The sequence below is a fragment of the Rhinopithecus roxellana genome, chromosome 6 (assembly GCF_007565055.1).
Source record: "Rhinopithecus roxellana isolate Shanxi Qingling chromosome 6, ASM756505v1, whole genome shotgun sequence".
Taxonomy (NCBI): Eukaryota; Metazoa; Chordata; class Mammalia; order Primates; family Cercopithecidae; genus Rhinopithecus; species Rhinopithecus roxellana.
The window spans coordinates 47,035,582-47,058,203 of record NC_044554.1 but is presented as its reverse complement, the minus strand read 5'-3'; the positions used below and the strand labels follow the sequence as shown (position 1 = coordinate 47,058,203).

The following is a 22,622-nucleotide window of genomic DNA, read 5'->3' as shown; positions in this document are numbered from 1 at the left end:
GCCCCTGCACTCCAGCCTGGGCGACAGAGCGAGACTCCGTCTCAAAAAAAAAAAAAAAAAAAAAAAAAAAAAAAAATTTCTTTGTCCATTTCATCACCTATTTTTAAGGGCCAAGGTTCACTAAGAAGAACACAGAAATTCATACACCTACCTTACCATGTTGCTCAGTAAACATCTACTCTTTATTTTTTATTTATTTATTGAGACAGAGTCTCACTGTCACTGAGGATGGAGTGCAGTGGCACAATCTTGGCTCGCTGCAACCTCTGCCTCCTGGGTTCAAGTGATTCTCGTGCCTCAGCCTCCCTAGTAGCTGGGATCACAGGCATGAGCCACCATGCCTGGCTAATTTTTGTGTATTTTCAGTAGAGACAGGGTTTTGCCACGTTGGCCAGGCTTGTCTTGAACTCCTGGCCTCATGTGATCCGCCTGCCCTGACCTCACAAAGTGCTGAGATTACAGGCCTGAGCCACTGTGCCCGGCCAACACCCACTCTAAAAGATACTATCAAGACATCCCATTTTGTTCCACTAAAAATCTCTGGGAAATAAGGCACTAGAAGTCAGTAACTAAACTTCAATTTGAGGAAAAGGAAAGACCAGGTTTTGGCATTCTTCCACTCTTCCTAAGCACTGGCCCCCAGCAGGGGGAAAAAAATTCTGTGTGTTTGAAAACAGATGACTGGCCGGGCACGGTGGCTCAAGCCTGTAATCCCAGCATTTTGGGAGGCTGAGACGGGCAGATCACAAGGTCAGGAGATCGAGACCATCCTGGCTAACATGGTGAAACCCCGTCTCTACTAAAAAATACAAAAAACTAGCCGGGCGAGGTGGCGGGCGCCTGTAGTCCCAGCTACTCGGGAGGCTGAGGCAGAATGGCGTAAACCCAGGAGGCGGAGCTTGCAGTGAGCTGAGATCCAGCCACTGCACTCCAGCCTGGGCGACAGAGGAGACTCCGTCTCAAAAAAAAAAAAAAAAAAAAGAAAAGAAAACAGATGACTATAGTGACTCCAGCAACAATTTAATAGCACAATTCAAGCACTTCATCTGGAGCTGAACTGAACAGGTGTTTCAGTCATTCATAAAAGCCTGCAGACAGGACTGCCCTCCACTGCAGAAACCCCCCATGGGGAGCAATCCTGTGTGGCTCACGCGAAGGCAGCCAGGTGGCAGGGTTTCAGGAAGCGGGGCGGCACCTGGGATAAACAGCCCTGGTTCACACCTGTGTTATCACCCAGGTCACACCTCCCAGCCTCCACGGCAGAAGAAAGGCTTTTTTGGAAGATTTAGTAAGCACCAGCAAACAACTCTAAGGACAAAGAAAAGAGTAAAACCTAAGCCAGCCAGCAGGAGCCATGAGTCAGGGATGCGGATCATGCAGATTCTGCTGCCTCACTCTCTCCCTGCAAAGGGCCTGGGTACTTGCTCTTGGGGGCAGCAACAAGAAAGACACTGCTGGGGAGAATCAGACACATCCCCTCATGGAGGTGAGGGGCACCTGCAGGCTCACCTGTAGAGAGGAGGCCAGGGCCCAGGGAGTCTGAAAGGCCCCACCTGCTGGCAGGCCAGGAGAACGCCATAATTTCAAGTCACCAGCACAAAGCTCAGAATTGCTGGAACCCAGCGAGGAGAGAGGTTGTGGTAAGCCAAAATGGCACCACTGCACTCCAGCCTGGGCAGTAAGAGCGAAACTCCGTTTCAAAAAAAAAAAAAACAAAAAAGACTGCACAGAACCTACACACAAACAAGCACAAGGAGGACTGGAGAGTGTGCCCAGGAGGGGTGGATGTCAATATCCTGTCTATGATATTACACTGGGGCTTTGCAAGATGTTACCATTGGGAAGAACAGGATAAAGGATGCAAGGGACCTGTATTATTTCCTACAACTACATGTGAATCCATAATTATCTTAATTAAAAATTACACATGTGGAAAGAGTCCAAAGCTTCCCGTCACAGTCTCCATCACGGGGTTGACTCAGCAAATACCATTTTTGCACACTGTTAAGTACACATATACTCTCTAATCCCCGCAATAATCTTATAGATGTACATTATTTCTGTTTTGCAAAAAATAAAAGAAACCGAGGCCCAGAGACGTAGGAATCCATCTAGAACCACACAAAATATGACTGAGCAAGAGGCCAAAGTGCATGGCCTCCCGCCGTTCCATGCGCCTCTCCGACATGCAGGCCACTTCAATGCTGTAAAATGCCAACGTGAGAAAATAAATTGTTCCTACGGGGGCTGTAAAATTTTCCATTTTCTGGAAGCCCTTTATGATAGTAATCTAGACGGTTTAAATGGCATTAAAAAGGGAGAGAAGTCAGCTGGGGGCGGTGGTTCACGCCTGTAATCCCAGCACTTTGGGAGGCCGAGACAGGCAGATCACGACGTCAGGAGATTGAGACCATCCTGGCTAACACGCTGAAACCCCGTCTCTACTAAAAATACAAAAAAATTAGCTGGGCGTGGTGGGCGCCTGTAGTCCCAGCTACTCTGGAGGCTGAGGCAGGAGAACGACGTGAACCCGGGAGGCAGAGCTTGCAGTGAGCCGAGATCGCGCCACTGCACTCCAGCCTGGGTGACAGAGCCAGACTCCGTCTTATAAAAAAAAAAAAAAAAGGTGGGGAAGAGAAGTTACAGACCAGTACATATGGTATGAGCTCATGTACTGAAGACCCTCATGAACAGAGCTCCCTCGGTATCTGCACTCCTATGTAGGCAAATACACAGATTGGGGCAGACAGCCACAGGTATCACCAGTTGCCACCTCTTGGAGAGATGAAGGTAGAAGCAGAGGACTGGTCAGAGGGTGTCTGGACTTCAACCACAGTGTCTGAATTTTAGACCGCATTCCAATTCAACTTTTTTTTTTTTTTAAGAAGGGGAAAAATAAAGCAAACACTTACTGCATTCATAGATCTGTTCCAGCTTATCCACAGAAGAAAGGGAGAAAAATTTATAACCGGACTTACTACCAACAGCTAGGGACCTGCAAAAAAGCCAAATTCAGAAATAAGAGCTGATACATGCAGACAGTGACAACGTAGATAACTAGCTCCCACGTTCCCAGCGATTTCCCAGCATGTTCCCCTCATGCTCACCACAAATCAGCACAGAGCAAATCACTTCATTCTGTTTGTATCAAGTGCTTGGCACAGGAAGATGCCACAAGGTCAATAAAATACAGACAATATTATTACTTAAATCCTATAAAACTTTTCTGAGGCTGGATGTGGTGGCTCACGCCTGTAATCCCAACACTTTGGGAGGCCGAGGCAGGTGGACTGCTTGAGCCCAGGAGTTCAAGATTAGCCTGGGCAAAATACTGAGACTCCATCTCTACAAAAATAACAATAAAAACAAAACAATTAGCTAGGCATGGTGGTGCCCTTGTAGTCCCAGGCAGCTACTCGGGAGGCTGAGGTGGGAGGACTGCTTGAGCCCAGGCCTGGAGGTTGAGGCTGCAGTGAGCTAAGACTGATCCTGCTACTGCACTCCAGCCTGGGAGACGGAGCGAGATACTGTCTCAAGAAAAGAAACCAAGAAACTTTTTCTGGAGATCTAACATACAGCATAGTAACTGTAGTTGATAATACCGTATCCTGTACTTGAAATATGCTGAGACAGTAGATCTTAAGTGCGCTTATCATAAAAACGTAACTATTTGAGGTGATAGATATGTTAATTAACTTGACTGTGGTGATCACTTCAAAAGGCATGTGTATATAAACATCACACTGTATACCTTAAACAGATACAATTTTAATTATACTTTAATAAAGTGGAGGGAAAATTAAAATAAAAATACCAAAAACTAAACTCTATACAACTTTAAATATAAGTTTGGGATATCAGCACAAGTAATCAGCCTTACTGTTTCCCTCGAAACATACTGGGGTTTCCCAAGTGGTATGATATAGACACACAGTATACGTCAGAGGATGAGAGTTAAGCAAGTTGGTCAGGTGCGGTGGCTCATGCCTGTAATCCCAGCACTTTGGGAGGTGGAGGGGGCAGATTACTTGAGGTCAGGAATTCGAGACCAGCCTGGCCAACATGGCGAAACCCTGTCTCTACAAAAATCAGTCAGGCATGGTGGTAGGCACCTATAAGCCCAGCTACTTGGGAGGCTGAGGCAGGAGAATTGCTTGAACCTGGGAGGAGGTGGCTGCAGTGATTAGAGATTGCGCTACTGCACTTCAGCCTGGGTGACAGGGCGAGACTCCATCAAAAAAAAAAAAAAAAAAAAAAAAAAAAAGTTAAGTAAGCCAATTTTCTAAAATTTTTTTTTTTTTTTTGAGATGGAGTCTCGCTCTGTCGCCCAGGCAGGAGTGCAGTGGTGCAATCTCGGCTCACTGCAAGCTCCGCCTCCCGGGTTCACGCCATTCTCCTGTCTCAGCCTCCCGAGTAGCTGGGACTACAGGTGCCCACTACCACGCCCGGCTAATTTTTTTTTTTGTATTTTTAGTGGAGACGGGGTTTCACCATGTTAGCCAGGATGGTCTCGATCTCCTGACCTCGTGATCTGCCCACCTCGGCCTCCCAAAGTGCTGGGATTACAGGCGTGAGCCACTGCACCTGGCCTAATTTTCTAAATTTTAAACAAAGGTATTTACAATCGAGGTGGACGCAGGCATCTCTCTGCGCTTCTGCAGGCCTTTAACACCCATGACTCCATCCCGTACGCTGTGCCATGGCTGAGCAGTGGGCTGGAAACAAAACAGACTCAAAAGCTACCTTAGAGTCTAGAATCAAAGGCCCCATCGTTGGCTTACAAGGAAAAAGCAGAGGACTGGTTTGATGGCCTTGCGTTTATGATTCCATATTCTTCACCCAACACCATCGCTTCTGCAAGGAGGCTCAAGGAGCCCACAGCTCAGCAGCCCCTCCCAGCAGGGGCCTCGGGGACACCACAGAAGGGGTTGCCTCATCAAAAAAGTGCCTCTCCAGAAGCCAGCTGACCAAAGAAAGCAAAACAAGAAGCAAGTCCAGCAAGCAAAAGAAAGATGAGCGAATGAGCAGGAAGCACTGGGGTATGGAGGAATCAGATACCAGGATCACTTTCAACATCTGGGAGAACATGAAAATGAGTAGGTAAAACAGAAGGCTGAAACAGGGAAAGGGGACATTTTACACAGAGTATTTGTACCCCAAGACAGGATCAGGGCTATTTTAATGATCATGTCATTTATTACAAACTTGAGATTACCAACTACTCTTCCACATATATGTGGAAGAAATGTATTCCAAGACGGGAGTTACTATAATCAGTATCAATCTGTAAAATCACATTGATTCATCTTAGAAGTATAAACAGAACAGAAACAAAACTCTACCAGCTCATATAATTTTTCTTCCCAAAATTTTTTTGCTTCTTTACTATACTGAATTAGCTATATCAATTGTTATATCGATGAAATAATTAGGTATTATTACCTGTAAATATTTTGAAAATTAATAAAAGAACCAAGAAGAATACAGTAATATCCCCAGGCTAAATATAAAACAAAATCTCAGCAACCCAGAACTTTTGGAAAACTGATGTTCAGGAAAATATTTTCCAGATAACTAAGGGTTGCTATTTCAAGCATGACTCCCCCACTCCTAATTTCTGATTAAAAAACCAAATTGTTCTTAAATTGTATACTTTCCTGTGTCCTTAAAACAAAGAATGACCCTTAAAACAAGGGATGACAAGTTCTTTTGAGTTGAGGGTTTGGTGTACCCCATATCAAACAGCCAGACTGTAGTGTTGAGTTTATTTATTTTATTTTATTTTTTATGTATTTGAGATGGAGTCTCGCTCTGTCACCCAGGCTGGAGTGCAGTGGTGCGATCTCAGCTCACTGAAACTTCTGCCTCCCGGGTTCAGTCAATTCTCCTGACTCAGTCTCCTAAGTAGCTGGGATTACAGGCACCTGCTACCATGCTCGACTGATTTTTGTATTTTTAGTAGAGATGGAGTTTCACCATGTTGGCCAGCTGGTCTTGAACTCCTGACCTCAGGTGATCCACCTGCCTTGGCCTCCCAAAGTGCTGGGATTATAGGAGTGAGCCACCACGCCTGGCCTGCAACACTGAGTTTATAAAAGTATTTTTCTCTCTCTTGTTTTGCCAACAGTTGTCATTTTTCCTCGTGACCATCCTACTATCATTAACAGCCCCTGTCCTTCCTAATTTCTTGGTGACTTGGAAACCAAATCACCAAGCTTATTAGCATTATGTATAAAATGAGCTTGCGGGGGGAGGGGGGGGGAGGCTTCTCCCACGGGCAAAATTAACGCCTTAGTCCCTGATCCTTGGGTTAGATATCCCAGTTCTCTGCTGTGCTCCCTACACACGTAATTTGTTAAAACTGGACTCTGCCAATCCAGTTCAGATATTTGGAAGCTGATGTAGGATATTAAATACCTCAGCTGATGTAGGATATTAAATACCCCACGGTTTATAGAACTGTGCATTCCAGTCAGTTAAGAAAGGGAAACAAAAATATTCCAAATATTTTTTGAGATGTATATATACCACAGTATGAGGACACTTTATTGTAAAGATAAGGTTTTTTTTTTTTTTTTTTAGATGGAGTTTCGCTCTGTCATCCAGGCTGGAGTGCAGTGGTACAATCTCAGCTCATTGGAACCTCCACCTCCTGGGTTCAAGCGATTCGCCTGCCTCAGCCTCCTAGGTAGCTGAGATTAGAGGCATGCACCACCATGTCCAGCTAATTTTTTGTATTTAGTAGAGATGGGGGTTTCACCATGTTGGTCAGGCTGGTCTCGAACTCCTGACCTCAGGTGATCCACCTGCCTCAGCCTCCCAAAATGCTGGGATTACAGATGTAAGCCACCATGCCCGGCAAAAGTTTTTTTTTTTTTTTTTTTGAGATGGTCTTGCTCTGTCACCCAGGCTAGAGTGCAGTGGCACTATCTCAACTCACTGCAACCTCTGCCTCCGATTCAAGTGATTCTCCTGCCTTAGCCTCCCGAGCAGCTGGGATTACAGGCGCCCACCATCGCACCCGGCTAATTTTTGTATTTTTAGTAGAGACGGGGTTTCACCATCTTGGCCAGGCTGGTCTCAAACTCCTGACCCCATGATCCACCTGCCTTGGGTTTCCAAAGTGCTGGGATTACAGGCGTGACCACTGCACCCAGCCTAGATGAGTATTTTTAAAGAATGGTATTAAATATAAATGCGATTGAAATTTTCGTCTCAACATCAACAATCAAGTTCTACACCTCTTTGGAGATTTTGCTTTAAACAATTTCAAAACTGACCTGACCATAAAATGGCAGACATATTAATGGGAGAGGCAGAGTAACAGGTAAGTATGAGATTTTTCCCTAATACACAGTCTTATTGCTAAAAAGTGTTTATTTATTTATTGTTAAGTCAACAGACTGGGTTTTTTTTTTTTTTTTTTTCTGAGACAGGGTCTCACTCTGCCACCCAGGCTGGAGCGTAGTGGTGCGATCTCGCCTTACTGCAGCCCCAACCTCCTGGGCTCAAGGGATCCTCCCATCTCAGCCTCCCGAGTAGCTGGGACCACAGGCGCATGCCACCACACCTGGCTGATTTTTGTGTTTTGTGTAGAGTTGAGGTCTCCCCGTGTTGCCCAACCTGGTCTTTAACTCCTGAACTCAAGGGATCTTCCCACCTCGGCCTTGCAAAGTGCCGGGATTACAGGCGTGAGTCACTGTGCCTGTCCCCATCAGTGGGCTCTTTCATTGACAAAGGGGAAAACTAGCAAATCATAACCACAAAAATATGTATTGGTTCAATCCCCCATTTTGCCACTATCTCCCACCTTCAACTGCGCCTGGTGCCCAAACCCAGAGACCCCGCTCTACCCTCCCCAGAGACCAGGCCTGTCCTTTGCCAGGGAAGGACAGAGTCACTGCATTTTAAACACACTTGAACCCATCCTCCTCATTTCACACCCCCACAACTCCGCCTCTGGAGCCCTGGACTGCCCATTCCTGAGCCTGTCGGGGATTCTGCACTTTAAACTAGGTTGGTTCTCTGCTTTCTTCACTAGCAATTTTAGATCCCACTTCCTTTACCACTTGCTAGCTTCCAAATTTGCTAATATCACCTTTCTCATTCTTTCTATCCTATGAGTTTAAGCCTTCTAAAATATCTTTTTGAGGCCAACGGTGGTGGCTTGCATCTGAAATCTCAGCTACCCAGGCAGGAGGATCACTTGAAGCCAGGAGTTTGAGACCAGTCGGGGCAACAAAGTAAAACCCCATCTCTACTAAAATAAAAAATTAAGAAATGTTTAAAATTAGAAAATATATCTTTTTGGCATTTTACTGATTAACATTTTATTAGGGTCTGAGGATGGAACCAAAATAAATGCTTATGTTTGATCCATCATTTTTAACTGAAAGTCTCTGTCAATGAATTGAAACTTGAACATTCAACATCAAAAAGACAGTGACTGCCACTCAAAAATGAAGATGTGAGTCAGATTTTTTGCTTTTCTTCCTTTTCTCCCCCGTCCCTAATTGTCAGTCCATAAAGACTCTCCTTCTTCATCCTCTTTGCGGAGAGGCCGTACTTGATTGCGAGCTTAGGTGGATACAGCCCGACACTGTAAACCAAAAGCTAACTCAACTGTAGCTGCCAGGCCAGACCTGGTAGGCTCTGGTGCCGTCTCTTTTAGGGCTATGGATAGCCCACCCCCATCCCCGCTCCACCTCACATCCTCCACCTCCATATCCCTGTGGCCTTTCCAACTCATCAGTATCCCAAGTAGAGCTCTTTCCTCCTCGGCTTCTTCACCACGATATTATCACATTTACCCAGAACCCAAGCCAGAAACTGAGTGACATCTTAAGTTCTCCCTTGGCTGCAGGACGCATATCCTGTGGGTCACACAAGTCCTGACAGCAAGTCAGTCTCCTTCCCACCGGTCACTGCTGTTGGACAATATCTTCCTAAGTCACCCCCTGCCCTCCTCAAACATATCCTTTGCATAGCAGGCAGAATGACTTAAAACTTTAAGGGTGAAGGATCTTAAAAACCATCTTCAGGCCGGGAACAATGGCTCATGCCTGTAATCCCAATACTTTGGAGGCCGAGGCAGGAAGATCGCTTGAGGCCAGGAGCTCAAGACCAGCCTGGTCAACACAACAAGACCCTGTGCCTACAAAAACTATAAAAAAAAAAAAAAGAATTAGCCAGGTGTGGGGCTCATGCCTGTAGTCCCGGTTTCTCGGGAGGCTGAGGCAGGAGGACCGCTTGAGCCCAGGAAATCAAAGTTGTAGTGAGCTATGATCATTATAATTGTGCCACTGCACTTCCAACGGTGCAACAGCGAGACTCCATCTGAAAAACAAAAACCCTTGATTTACAGATGAACCAAGAGAACAGAGCAGTACCTTCCCAGGACAATGAGCATAACCTAGAAGAGACATGGTGGAAGAAAACAACAGGTTTCTCCTACTGTCTCCAGACACTTCATAACATCCATTCTACAAACACAAGACTTGGAAAGTCAAGTCCCTGTGGTGTCCACTGGAAAAATGCAGTCCTTGGTATTTCCATTTCAGATTCAAGTGATCCTCTGCCACTTATTAACTGGTTCACTTCAATTTCAAAAAGCCAAAAAGTCCTCTAACATAAGCCTTCCGAGGTGATACTTTCAGAAACCAGGGTTGGAACTAACCAGACAACAGCGCGACGGCCAAGACCAGCTGCTCTTGATGCCCTTTTCACTTCTCTAGGTAAAAAAACAAAACAAAACAAAAACAGATGGTAAAAAACAAATAAAACTTATGCACACTTTTAGGACAAGAATCATGAAAAAGTACGACATTGGAAATCATATTACCAGTACAAGAAGAAAGGCAGGATAGTTATAGTTTGGTATGTAACGAATACAAAAAGAATTTAAAAGACAAAAGAAAGGAAATGACCCTATAACATATATATATTCTAGGAAGTGAACTGGCTTCCAAAGTTTCTCACTCAATACAGTAAATGTGACTTCTAGACGGACGTTCTTTCTCTTGCTAAAAATTGTGTTCCTCAATAAATTCTGGAGATTAAGAAGGAAAAGGTATAAGCCATAAAAGCTCTCTCCAGGAACTTCTATTTCTTGCAAGTGTAGATTTAAAACAAATTACAGTCATTTTAGCCCAGTCAACTTCTAGTATAATCCTAGCTTACTATTCATTCCAATTTAGGTTTACACTACATCAAGGTCTCTCTGGCAAGTCAAAGTTATGAAATCCCAAAGTAACAGAAATTTCTTGAACTGTAATAACTTCAGGGAGCATGGAGAAGTGGGTAAGTGTGAAAATGTCCTATTTCAGGCCAGAGTGACACTCTCCTGTGAAACAGGGAACATGGCAGTCGAGCTGAAGTAACAGCAAAAGAGAATGCTTTTCTATATTTGATTTCATTCTGATAGAAATAATTAGTGAAAAACTGAAAGAGTGGCCGACAATGTTTTGGAAACTCTCTAATTTATACATGGCATAAACCCCTCTAACTACTACCATTTCTTACTGGTCTCCAAATACTGCGGACTTGGGCTTAAAAGCCAAATTAGAATTGGTTTGTGATGTCGTTTTCCCTATCTGGATTAAGATAGTCTGTTCCACTTCAACTGCAACAGGTTGTCTGAATTGTTTGTTGTTCTGGCTTTTGGTCACACAGAACACTACAGTACTTGGGAATTTTAATCTTTATACGTTGTTATGTTATTATTTCTAAATTCACTGTCTTCAGAATTCTACTCCGTGAATAGAAAAAAAACAGCATGGCAGAGCAGAAAGAACACTGGAAGAGAACTCAGGAGGCTAGATTCTACTCCTGCCCCCACTCCACTATTAACCAATTCGAAGACCCAGGTCAGCTTGGAGCCTTTCGGAAGGATTTCCTCATCTCTAGTTGGATGAGGTGATTTGCCCCTTCCAACTCTCAATGCAGTCCCACCGTGTGACTGTCTTCACAGCTTTGGGGAGGTGCTATTGAGCACCTGCTGTACACCACTCACTGGGTGTTGGCCATTCTACAGTTCACTTTTAATTTCCTAAAGAATCTCTTTTTCTGCTTTAATTCCACTCAGCTAGTAACAACTCAACCAATGACTTAGTAAGATGCCAAATGACCCACCCCTCCTCCTCTTTCCTCACTTCCTGTTACTCACTTCCAAGATGGCTCTCCTCCCTGCCAACCCCATAACTCATCCTTCTCTCTCCAGAAAGCTCGCTCATCTATTAACTATCCCCACAAGTCCTACTCCCAGGCAGCATCCAACCCGTATCAGTGTGGACAAACAGCGTTCCGAAAGCATGGGCTGCATGGGCTGGCCTTAAGGCCTTCTCTTGCCCAGAGGATGACCCGCCCCCTGGAGCTCTGAGACTCCTGGGGTACTGGTCTGTAACGCCTCTCTTGGCTCGGTTTCTCCCCAGTTAGGTCAGATGCCAAGGTTATTAATGTTTGTTACTTGCTGGAGAAGACATCAAAGTTACCTCCCAAAAAGAACAATGAGGGCCGGGCACGGCGGCTGACACCTGCAATCCCAGCACTTCGGGAGGCTGAGGTGGGCGAATCACTTGAGGTCAGGAATTCCAGACCAGCCTGACCAACATGGTGAAACCCTGTCTCTGCTACAAATACAAAAAAGTTAGCTGGGCACAGTGGCGCGTGCCTGTAGTCTCAGCTACTCGGGAAGCTGAGGCAGGAGAATCGCCTGAACCCAGGAGACGGAGCTGCTTGCAGTGAGCTGTGATCGCACCACTGCACTCCAGCCTGGGCAACAGAGCAAGACTCCGTCTCAAAACAAAACAAACCCCAAAAAACAAAAACAAAGAAAAAAAAAAAACAAAAAACAGTGAGAAACGAAGAAATGAAAATCAAGAGAAAGAGAAGGAGCCTTAAGACGATGAAGAGACAAGGAGAAGGGCCTGATTCAAAGGAGAGTGAGTGGGAGACGCTGAGCAAGAAGCCGGCAGAGGAGAGAAGAGGAGAGGAAGCGACCCACTCCCAGCGCTCCACAGGCGGCCAAGACAAGTCAAGCCGCAAAGTTCGGCCCCAACTTTCCGAGAAGTAGTGATGTCTGAAGCCAGGGGACCTCCCCGCAAGACGGTGAAAGCAGGCCCCCTCTCCACCACCTCTCCCGCTCCGGAGCCGCAGCTCCAGGCCAGGGCCCGAGGGTCTCCCTGGAGGGCGGTCTCCCTGCGCGCCCCGGGCCCGCCCCTGGGGACGCCTCTGCCCGTTTTGGCCCGCAGGCAGGCCGAGCCTGCGACCCCGCCGAGCTTGGCAGCGAGGCCCTCCCCCTAGCCCGGGTCCGACCCAGACCCCCGACCCCCGCCTTACGTGATGTCCTGGTTGAAGTTGGCGAAGAGCAGCTGGCCGGCGCCGGCCTCCCCGCTCTGGCTCGCCAGGTTCATGGCTGGGCGCGCGGCGAGTGGGCCCGGCCGGGGAGGGCGCGCGTGCGAGGGCGAGTCACGCTGCACTCAGGGTCGGCGCCGGGCCCCGCTAGCCGCCTGGGTCGCCGCCACTCGCCGCCCTGGGATCAACCGCCGCCTCATCACGTCCCCGCTCTTGTTTATGCTCCGGAGCCGGGGCGCCCGGTGCGTCTGCGCGGCCCCGCCCCCGCGACGCACGGCCTCGTGCGGCGCAGTCGCACTGCGGAGGCCCCGCCCCCTCACCTCCTGCCTAGGCTTGGGTTCCGGTGGATCACGCACGCGTAGGGACGCGTCGGGGCCCGCGGGGTCCGGCTGAGGGCGCGCCGCGGCCGCGCGTGCGCATGGGACAGAGCGGGCGGGAGTGTTTTCTGCGTATCCTCCTCTTAATAATACTCAATGGCCGGGCACGGTGGCTCACACCTGTAATCCCAGCATTTTGGGAGGCCGAGGCGGGCGGATCACCTAAGATCAGAAGTTCGAGAGCAGCCTGGCCAAAATGGTGAAACCCCATCTCTACTAAAAATACAAGAAAAATTAGCCGGGCTTGGTGGTGCAAGCCTGTAATCCCAGCTACTCGGGAGGCTGAGGAAAGATAATCGCTTGAACCCAGGAGGCGGAGATTGCAGTGAGCCGTGTTCGTGTCACTGCACTCCATCCAACCTGGGCGATACAGCGAGACTCTGTCTCTTAGAAAAAAAAAAACCTCAATGGGCCCTCCATGTGCCAATCACTGTGCTGAATGCTTCTGCGCATTACCTTATCATTTTATTATTTTTAAAGACAAAGTCTCGCTCTGTTGCCCAGCCTGGAGTGCAGAGGCTCAATCACAACTCACTGCAGCCTCAAACTCACAGGCTCAAGCGATCCTCTCACCTCAGCCTCCCAAGTAGCTGGGACCACAAGCACATGCTTCCGCACCCTGATAACTTTTAAATTTTTTGTAGAGATAGGGGGAGGGGCGGGGGGGGGGGTCTTACTATGTTGCCTAGGCTGGTCTCGAACTCCTGGCCTCAAGTGATGCTCCCACCTCGGCCTACCAAAGCCCTGGGATTACAAATGTGAGCCACTGTGCCCGGCCACATTATCTTATTTGATGCCTATTACAATCCTACGTAGAGAATAGTACGTCTTTATTTTACAGATTTGCAAATCAAGGCTCAGAAATAATTATTTGCCAAGCACTAGATCTGAGACTGGAAACTGAGATGTGAGAGGTAAAAACAATAGAATTTCTAGAAGGAAACAAGAGAATGCCTTCATGATTTTGGGATAAACAAAGTGGTCTAAACAGGTACTTTAAGGCGGGTGTGTTGGCTCATGCCTTTAATCCCAACAGTTTGGGAGGCTGAGGCAAGCAGATTGCTTGAGTCCCGGAGTCTGAAACCAGAGTAGGCAACGTGGGGAAACCCGGTCCGTACAAAAATACAAAAATTAGCCGGGCATGGTGGTGTGTGCGTGTAGTCCCAGCTCCTTCAGAGGCTAAGGCAGGAGGATGGCTTGAGCCTGGGAGTTTAAGCCCGCAGTGAGCTATGACTGCGCCACTACACTTCAGCCTGGGTGACAGAGCAAGATCCTATCTCAAACCAAAACAAGTTCTTTAAAAAGTAGTAACCACAGGCCAGGCGCCGTGGGTCACCCCTATAATCCCAGCATGCTGGGAGGCAGAGGCGGGCGGATCACGAGGTCAGGAGATCAAGACCATCCTGGCTGACACCGTGAAACCCCATCTCTGCTAAAAATACAAAACATTAGCCGGGCGTGGTGGCAAGACGCCTGTGGTCCCAACTACTCGAGAGGTTGAGGCAGGAGAATGGCGTGAACCCAGGAGGTGAAGGTTGTAGTGAGCTGAGATCGCGCCACTGCACTCCAGCTTGGATGACAGAGCGAGACTCTGTCTCAAAAAAAAAAAAAAAAAGTAGTAGTAACCACAAAATGAGAGATTGGCCTTCATCAACATTGAGAAGAATGGGCTGTTTTCAAGAGACCGTTAAGAGAGGAAGAAAAGGCAAGCCTTAGGGATACATATATTTGTCTCATATATATATATATATATATATATATATTTTTTTTTTTTTTTTTTTTTTTTTTTTTTTGAGACGGAGTCTTGCTCTGTTGCCAGGCTGGAGTGCAGCGACGCAATCTCGGCTCACTGCAACCTCTACCTCCCGGGTTCAAGCAATTCCCCTGCCTCAGCCTCCCTGGTAGCTGGGACTACAGGCATGCGCCACCACGCCAGGCTAGTTTTTTGTATTTTAGTAGAGACGCAGTTTCACCATTTTGGCCCGGATGGTCTCGATCTCCTAATCTCATGATCTGCCTGCCTTGGCCTCCCAAAGTGCTGGGATTACAGGCGTGAGCCACCACGCCCAGCCTGCAATATATATTTTTGACAAAGGAATTACACCCAGAACTTCTGCACATCAATAGGAAACATATAGACAGCTCTCTCTCTTTTTTTTTTTTTTTTAACTAGGTAGAATACTTGAACACAGGCACATCACAAAAGAGGATATCAGAATGGTTAATGAGCATCTGAAAAGGTGGTGATCATTAATACTCATTAAGAAGATGCAAATTAAACCTGGGCGTGGTGGCTTATGCTTGTAATCCCAGCACTTTGGGAGGCCGAGGTGGGTGGATCATCTGAGGTCAGGAGTTCGAGACCATCCTGGCCAACACGGTGAAACCCCGTCTCTACTAAAAATGCAAAAATTAGCCAGGTGTGGTGGTGGGCACCTGTAGTCCTAGCTACTCGGGAGGCTGAGGAAGGAGAATCGCTTGAACCTGGGAGGTGGAGGTTGTAGTTAGCCGTGATCGTGCCACTGCACTCCAGCCTGGGTGACAGAGCGAGACTCCATCTCAAAAAAAAAAAAAAAAAAAGAAAAAGAAAATGCAAATTAAAGGCAAATGAGATATTACTAAGCATCCAGCAAATTGGCTAAAAGTAAAGCAACTGACAATCCCAAGTGTGGATGACCATAGAGTGCAATTGGGACTCTCATACCCTGGGGATGAAAGTCTACTTATTTATTTATTTATTTGACACAGCGTCTCGCTGTGTTGCCCAGGCTGGAGTGCAGTGGCGCGATCTCGGCTCACTGCAAGACGAAAGTCTAAATTGTTTCAACCGCTTTGGAAAACTTGGGCACTATCTACTAAAGGTTTTTTTTTTTTTTTGAGACGGAGTCTGGCTCTGTCACCCAGGCTGGAGTGCAGTGGCCGGGTCTCAGCTCACTGCAAGCTCTGCCTCCCGGGTTCCCGCCATTCTCTTGCCTCAGCCTCCCGAGTAGCTGGGACTACAGGCGCCCGCCACCTTGCCTGGCTAGTTTTTTGTATTTTTTAAGTAGAGACGGGGTTTCACCGTGTTAGCCAGGATGGTTTCGATCTCCTGACTTCGTGATCCACCCGTCTCGGCCTCCCAAAGTGCTGGGATTACAGGCTTGAGCCACCGCTCCCGGCTTTTTTTTTTTTTTTTAATAGAGTTTTGCTCTTGTCGCCCAGGCTGTGGTGCAGTGGCACGATCTCGGCTCACTGCAACCTCAGCCTCCACTTCCCAGGTTCCAGCGATTCTCCTGTCTCAGCTGCCCAAGTAGCTGGGATTATAGGCACCCACCACCACGCCCGGCTAATTTTGGTATTTTTCGTAGAGACGGGGTTTCACCTTGTTGGCCAGGCTGGTCTCGAATTCCTGACCTCAGGCCACCGCGCACGGCCTATCTACTAAAATTAAACATATATATACCTTATGACTCAGCCAAATGCACTGTATATGCATTTCTAGGTGCATATATAGTAGAATTAGTGCATATTTTCACCAAAAGACATAAATAAGAATGTTCATAGCTACTGTATTCATAATAATTCAAAACCAGAAATAACCGAACATCCACCTCGAGTGAAATAAGTAAATAGATTATGGTCTATTCATCCAAAAGAATACAGCAATGGAAAGGACATACATGACCTGGATGAATCGCACTGACATAATACTGAGTGAAAAAAGTCAGCCAGGCCAGGCGTGGTGGCTCATGCCTGTAATCCCAGCACTTTGGCAGACCGAGGCGGGTGGATCACAATGTCAAGAGATCAAGACTATCCTTGCCAACATGGTGAAACCTTGTCTCTACTAAAAATACAAAAATTAGCTGGGCATGGTGGCATGTGCCTGTAGTCCCAACTACTCGGGAGGCTGAGGCAGGAGAATCACTTGAACTCTGGATGTAGAGGTTGCAGCGAGCTGAGATCATGCCACTGCACTCTAGCCTGGGCGACAGAGCAAGACTCCATCTCAAAAGAAAGAAAGAAAGAAAAAAAAAAATCTCCAGCAAGCCTTCGTTTCCTTATGGTCATCTCCTCTTCTGCTGATTCGAGCCGTTGCTCCCTGGCAATGTACTTTCATACTTTCTTTCCTTTTCTTTCTTTCTTTTCTTTTCTTTTTTTTTTTTTGAGTTGGAGTTTCCCTCTTGTTACCCAGGCTGGAGTGCAGTGGCGTGACCTCAGCTCACCGCAACCTCCACCTCCCGGGTTCAAACGATTCTCCTGCCTCAGCCTCCCAAGTAGCTGGGATTACAGGCATGCACCACCTTGCCCAGCTAATTTTGTATTTTTAGTAGAGACAAGGTTTCTCCATGTTGGTCAGTCTAGCCTTGAACTCCCAATCTCAGGTGATCCGCCCACTTCGGCCTCCCGAAATGTTGAGATTACAGGCGTGAGCCACCACGCCTGGCTTGGTAATGTACTTTCATACTTTCCCAGCACTTTGAGGGGCTGATGAGGGCGGATCACGAGGTCAGGAGATCGAGACCATCCTGGTTAACAGGGTGAAACCCTGTCTCTACTAAAAATACAAAAAAATAGCTGGGCGTGATGGCATGCGCCTGTGGTCCCAGTTACTTGGAAGGCTGAGGCAGGAGAATCGCTTGAACCCAGGACGTGGAGGTTGTGGTGAGCCGAGATTGCACCACTGCACTCCAGCCTGGGTGACAGAGTGAGACTGTATCTCAAAAAAAAAAAAAAAAAAAAAGTCTGCCTTTTTAAACTTACCAATGTATAGTCATCTCTCACCCGCCGTGGTTATTAGTGAATGAAGATATATAAAGAGGTGCCTGAGTGGATCCTCGCGGTTCTAGACATAGTTCTCCTCGATCTCATTCTGAGCTGCAACCCAGCTTTCCCTTGTTCATAACAATCTACAATCCCAGCTGGAGTAGTAACTCCTTCTCTCTCTATTGGTTCACTGAATGAAGATCCAAAAATGATCACGAAGTAGACTCAGTTTCCAATGGACCAGTACCACAACTCTGTTCACTGGGATAAAACAGGGAATTCCATGGCCTGAGTGCGGTGGTTTATGCCTGTAATCCCAGCACTTTGGGGAAGTTGGGGGGGGAGGGGTGGATCACCTGAGGTTGTGAGTTCGAGACCAGCCTGACCAACATGGAGAAACCCTGTCTCTACTAAAAATACAAAATTAGCCAGGCGTGGTGGCACCTGCCTGTAATCCCAGCTACTCAGGAGCCTGAGGCAGAAGAATCGCTTGAACCCAGGAGGCACACATTGCAGTAAGCCGAGATCACACCATTGAACTCTAGCCTGGGCAACGAGAGCGAAACTGTGTCTCAAAAAAAAAAAAGGGAATTCCTTGTGTTTTAGGATCTCAAACTCCAGTGATCCCCAAGTTGTGTAGCTGAAAACAAAAGTTCCTTAAGTGAGTTATTAGATGTTATCTGCAAGCGGGCCGGGCGCGGTGGCTCACACCTGTAATCCCAGCACTTTGGGAGGCCGAGGCGGGCGGATCACGAGGTCAGCAGATCGAGACCATCCTGACTAACACGGTGAAATCCCGTCTCTACTAAAAATACAAAAAATTAGCCAGGCGTGGTGGCGGGCGCCTGTAGTCCCAGCTACTCGGGAGGCTGAGGCAGGAGAATGGCGTGAACCTGGGAGGTGGAGCTTGCAGTGAGCCAAGATGGTGTCACTGCACTCCAGCCTGGGTGACAGAGTGAGACTCCATCTCAAAAAAAAAAAAATAAATAAATAAATAAAATAAAATATATGCAAGGATACACTACCACTTCCACTCTTGGTTTGTAGGCATGTACTGCATATTGTTGAATAACAGCCCAGTCTTACACAGTGTGGTCTCTTAGCTGGAGTCACAACTGACTTTCATAGGCTTGCTTCAGTAGCCTTCTGTAGGCCACTCTACCGTCCATTTAGGTGATAGGGTACATGGTGAATCGCAAAGGCATAAGCCCATTGTCAAAATTTCTTCACCTTAGTGTAAAGTTCTCAGTCAAAAGAGATGTGAGTGGCTGGGCGCGGTGGTTCATGCCTATAATCCCAGCACTTTGGGAGGCCGAGGCAGGTGGATCACCTGAGGTCAGGAGTTCGATACCAGCCTGGACAACATGGTGAAATCCCATCCCTACTGAAAATGCAAAACTTAGCCGGGCGTAGTGGAGGGCGCCTGTCATCCTGGCTACTCAGGAGGCTGAGGCAGGAGAATTGCTTGAACCCGGGAGGTGGAGCTTGCAGTGAGCTGAGACTGCACCACTGCACGCCAGCCTGAGCGACAGAGTGAGAGTCTGTCTAAAAAAAAAAAAAAAAAACTGGGAAGATCAATTTCTACGTTTATTCAAAGAAACCGTAAACATCAGTTCCATGGGGACAATTGTGCTGGTTTCACCTCAAGAACTAAACCCTGGGCCTCCTTTCCTGGTGGCCAGGATGGGCTGGAGCTGAGAGCCGCTGCTCACTCGTCCGGCTTTCGTTTCATTGCTCTATCATCTGCGTGGTATTGGAGAAACTGCCAGAAGGGCGCTGTTGGAGAGCAGGCTGTGTTTCTGCCAGGGACGTGACCTGCGTGTGACTCAGGAATGCACCTGCATGTCTCGGTTCACCTGGAGACAACATCAGCTGACATTCCCGATGGCATGGAGAGCAGGAAGGATGCTCAAGGGCTTCTATCATCACTTGGGGATTCCTCCAGGTGACTGGCCCAATGCCTAGCTCAGAGAGAAGAGACTTTCTGCTTTCAACCTGAGAGTAGAACCCTCATCTGCAGGTGCGTGGAGTCTCCTTATGTGCAAGCTTTGGAGCTGAGCGATCCTCCCACAGACCAGCACTTAAATAAACTTGTGGGATAAACAGCCGGTGTGGAGGAGGGAACAAAGGACTGCAGTGAAAGGGTACATGAGTGGGGGAGGGACTGGACATGCAGAACACTCATCTCAGACAGGTGTATTGGGGTTCAAACCCTGGCTTGGTTCTCCGGGGGTATATGACTTTACATCAGTCACCTAACCTCACTGAGCATCTGTTTCTTTAAAAAGAAGGACTACCGCCGGGCGTGGTGGTTCACGCCTGTAATCCCAGCACTTTGGGAGGCCAAGGTGGGTGGATCACCTGATGTCAGGAGTTCAAGACTAACGTGGTGAAATCCCATCTCTACGAAAAATACAAAAATTAGCTGGACTTGGTGACTAACGCCTGTAATCCCAGCTACTCAGGATGCTAAGGCAGGAGAATCACTTGAACCCGGGAGGCAGAGGTTGCTGTGAGCTGACATCACACCACTGCACTCTAGCCTGGGCAACAGAGCGAGACTCCGTCTCAAACAAAAACAAAGACAGGGCCGGGCGCGGTGGCTCAAGCCTGTAATCCCAGCACTTTGGGAGGCCGAGACGGGTGGATCACGAGGTCAGGAGATCGAGACCATCCTGGCTAACACAGTGAAACCCCATCTCTACTAAAAATACAAAAACTAGCCGGGCGAGGTGGCGGGCGCCTGTAGTCCCAGCTACTCCGGAGGCTGAGGCAGGAGAATGGCGGGAACCCGGGAGGCGGAGCTTGCAGTGAGCTGAGATCTGGCCACTGCACTCCAGTCCCGGCGACAGAGCAAGACTCCGCCTCAAAAAAAAAAAAAAAAAAAAAACAAAGACAGAAGGGCTTGAATATCTCACTTCCTAAGAATGCTATTAAGATAGAATGGGGAGCCAGGCGCAGTGGCTGATGCCTGTAATCCCAGCACTTTGGGAGGCTGAGGTGGGTGGACCACTTAAGGTCAGGTGTTCAAAACCAGCCTGGCCAACATGGCAAAACCCTGTCTCTACTAAAAATACAAAAAAATAGCTGGGCGTGGTGGCTTGTGCCTGTAATCCCAGCTACTTGGGAGGCTGAGGCAGGAGAATTGCTTGAACCCGGGAGACAGAAATTGCAGTGAGCTGAGATCATGCCATTGCATTCCAGCCTGGGCAACAGAGCGAAACTACATCTCAAAAAAAAAAAAAAAAAAAAAAAAAAGGCAGGGCACAGTGGATCACGCCTGTAATCCCAGCACTTTGGGAGGCCGAGGTGGGCGGATCTCGAGGTCAGGAGATCGAGACCATCTTGGCTAACACGATGAAACCCTGTCTCTACTGAAAATACCAAAAAATTAGCCAGGTGTGGTGGTTGACGCCTGTAGCACCACCTACTTGGGAGGCTGAGGCAGGAGAATGGCGTGCACCCGGGAGGCGGAGCTTGTGTAGCAGGACTAGCCGCAGACAAAACCTCTCAGACACCAAGTTGTAGAAGGAAGGGCTTTATTCAGCTGGGAGCATCGGCAAGCTACTGCCTTAAAATCCGAGCTCCCCGAATGCACAATTTCTGTCCCTTTTAAGGGCCTCACAACACTAAAGATTTCATATGAAAGGGGTGTGATTGATTAAGCAATCTAGGGGATACGTGACAGGGGTTTCATATACTGGTAGTCAGAGAGAAACAGAACAGGTCAGGGAGTTTCACAATGTTCTGCTATACAATGTCAGGGACATCAGTTTCTAAGTCATGAGTTGATTTTTAACTACTGGGTTTAGGCCGGGCAGACCCAGGCCTGGTTCCGGGCCTGGCGCCGGGCTGCCTGTCTTTGGTTTAACTTCATTGTTTTTTCTTAAAACAGGTACTGAGTATAAAACAACATAAAACAGTATGAGAGGGTCTCTCTCTTTCCTCACTTGCAGTGAGCCGAGATTGCACGATTGTGCTCTAGTCTGGGTGACAGAGTGAGACTCCATCTCAAAAAAAAAAAAAAAGATAGGATGAGGGTTGGAGGAAATGTGGTCATGATGGTCAAAAGGTGCAAAATCAGGTCAGGCGTGGTGGCTCACGCGTGTAATCCCAGCACTTTGGGAGGCCGAGGTGGGCGGATCACGAGGTCAGGAGATCGAGACCATCTTGGCTAACACGGTGAAACCCCGTCTCTACTAAAAATACAAAAAATTAGTGGGGCGTGGTGGCAGGTGCCTGTAGTCCCAGCTACTCGGGAGGCTGAGGCGGGAGAATGGCATGAACCTGGGAGGCGGAGCTTGCAGTGAGCCGCGATCGCACCACTGTACTCCAGCCTGGGTGACAGAGCTAGACTCTGTCTCAAAAAACAAAAAACAAAAAACAAAAAACCCAAAAGGTACAAAATCTCAGTTAGACAGGAGGAATACTTTTTTGGGAACTATTGCACAGCCTTCAAAACTGTTAAGAGGTCAGGTGTGGTGGCTCACGCCTGTAATCCCATCACTTTGGAAGGCCAAGGTGGGAGGATCACTTGAGTTCTGGAGTTAGAGACCAGCCTTGGCAATATAGTGGGACTCCATCTCAACAAAACAATTTTGAAAATTAGCCAGCCATGGTGGTACACAGCTCTAGTCTCAGCTACTTGAGAGGCTGAGGTGGGAAAATGTCTTGATCCTGGGAAGTTGAGACTGCAGTGAGCCGTGATCATGCCACTGCACTCCAGCCTAGGTGACAAAGTGAGACCCTGTCTCTAAAACAAAAAAAATTGTTAAGAAAATAAATTTTAAATGTTCTCACCACCAAAAAATATAAGTATTTGAGGTGATGGATGTATTAATTAGCTTGATTTAATTATTCCACATTGTATTCATAAGCCATAACATCATATTGTATACTATACATACACACATGGTCAATTTGCAATAAAATAAAAAAAATTTTAAGCATGGCAATGAAAGAAAAGATTGAATAGGTAAAAGGAAATGCTTCCAGAATAGTGAAGCAAGAATCTCCAAAAACCCAGTCCTCCATAAAAGCAACGAGAACGCTAACAAAAATGGTCAAAATCAACTTCTTCTGACCTGGAAATTATCTAAAGGCTTGCAACAATTTGAAGAGGATGTGTTCAAGTCAGAGGGCTGAATC

At 47.4% G+C, this 22,622-nt stretch overlaps 2 protein-coding genes across 7 annotated transcripts in view; both read right to left on the bottom strand.

Annotated features, from left to right (window-relative positions):
• The window catches only part of WIPI2 (WD repeat domain, phosphoinositide interacting 2), a 44,993-nt gene extending 32,343 nt beyond the window's left edge, over positions 1–12,650 (bottom strand). For 3 of the 6 annotated variants that reach the window (XM_010366983.1, XM_010366985.1, XM_010366982.1), the window contains exons 1-3: positions 12,337–12,642; positions 9,677–9,730; positions 2,913–2,995 (exon numbers count right to left, since the gene is read on the bottom strand). In XM_010366983.1, coding sequence (XP_010365285.1) covers positions 2,913–2,995; positions 9,677–9,730; positions 12,337–12,410 — 211 coding nt within the window. In that variant the 5' untranslated portion in view covers positions 12,411–12,642. Of the gene's footprint in view, positions 1–2,912; positions 2,996–9,676; positions 9,731–12,336 lie in introns of all 6 variants that reach the window. The other 3 variants (XM_010366986.1, XM_010366987.1, XM_010366984.1) reach the window with 1 other exon arrangement.
• LOC104667537 (protein PMS2CL-like) overlaps positions 1–22,622 on the bottom strand; it is a 1,213,215-nt gene that overhangs the window by 1,044,298 nt on the left and 146,295 nt on the right. The gene's annotated exons all lie outside the window — the stretch shown is intronic.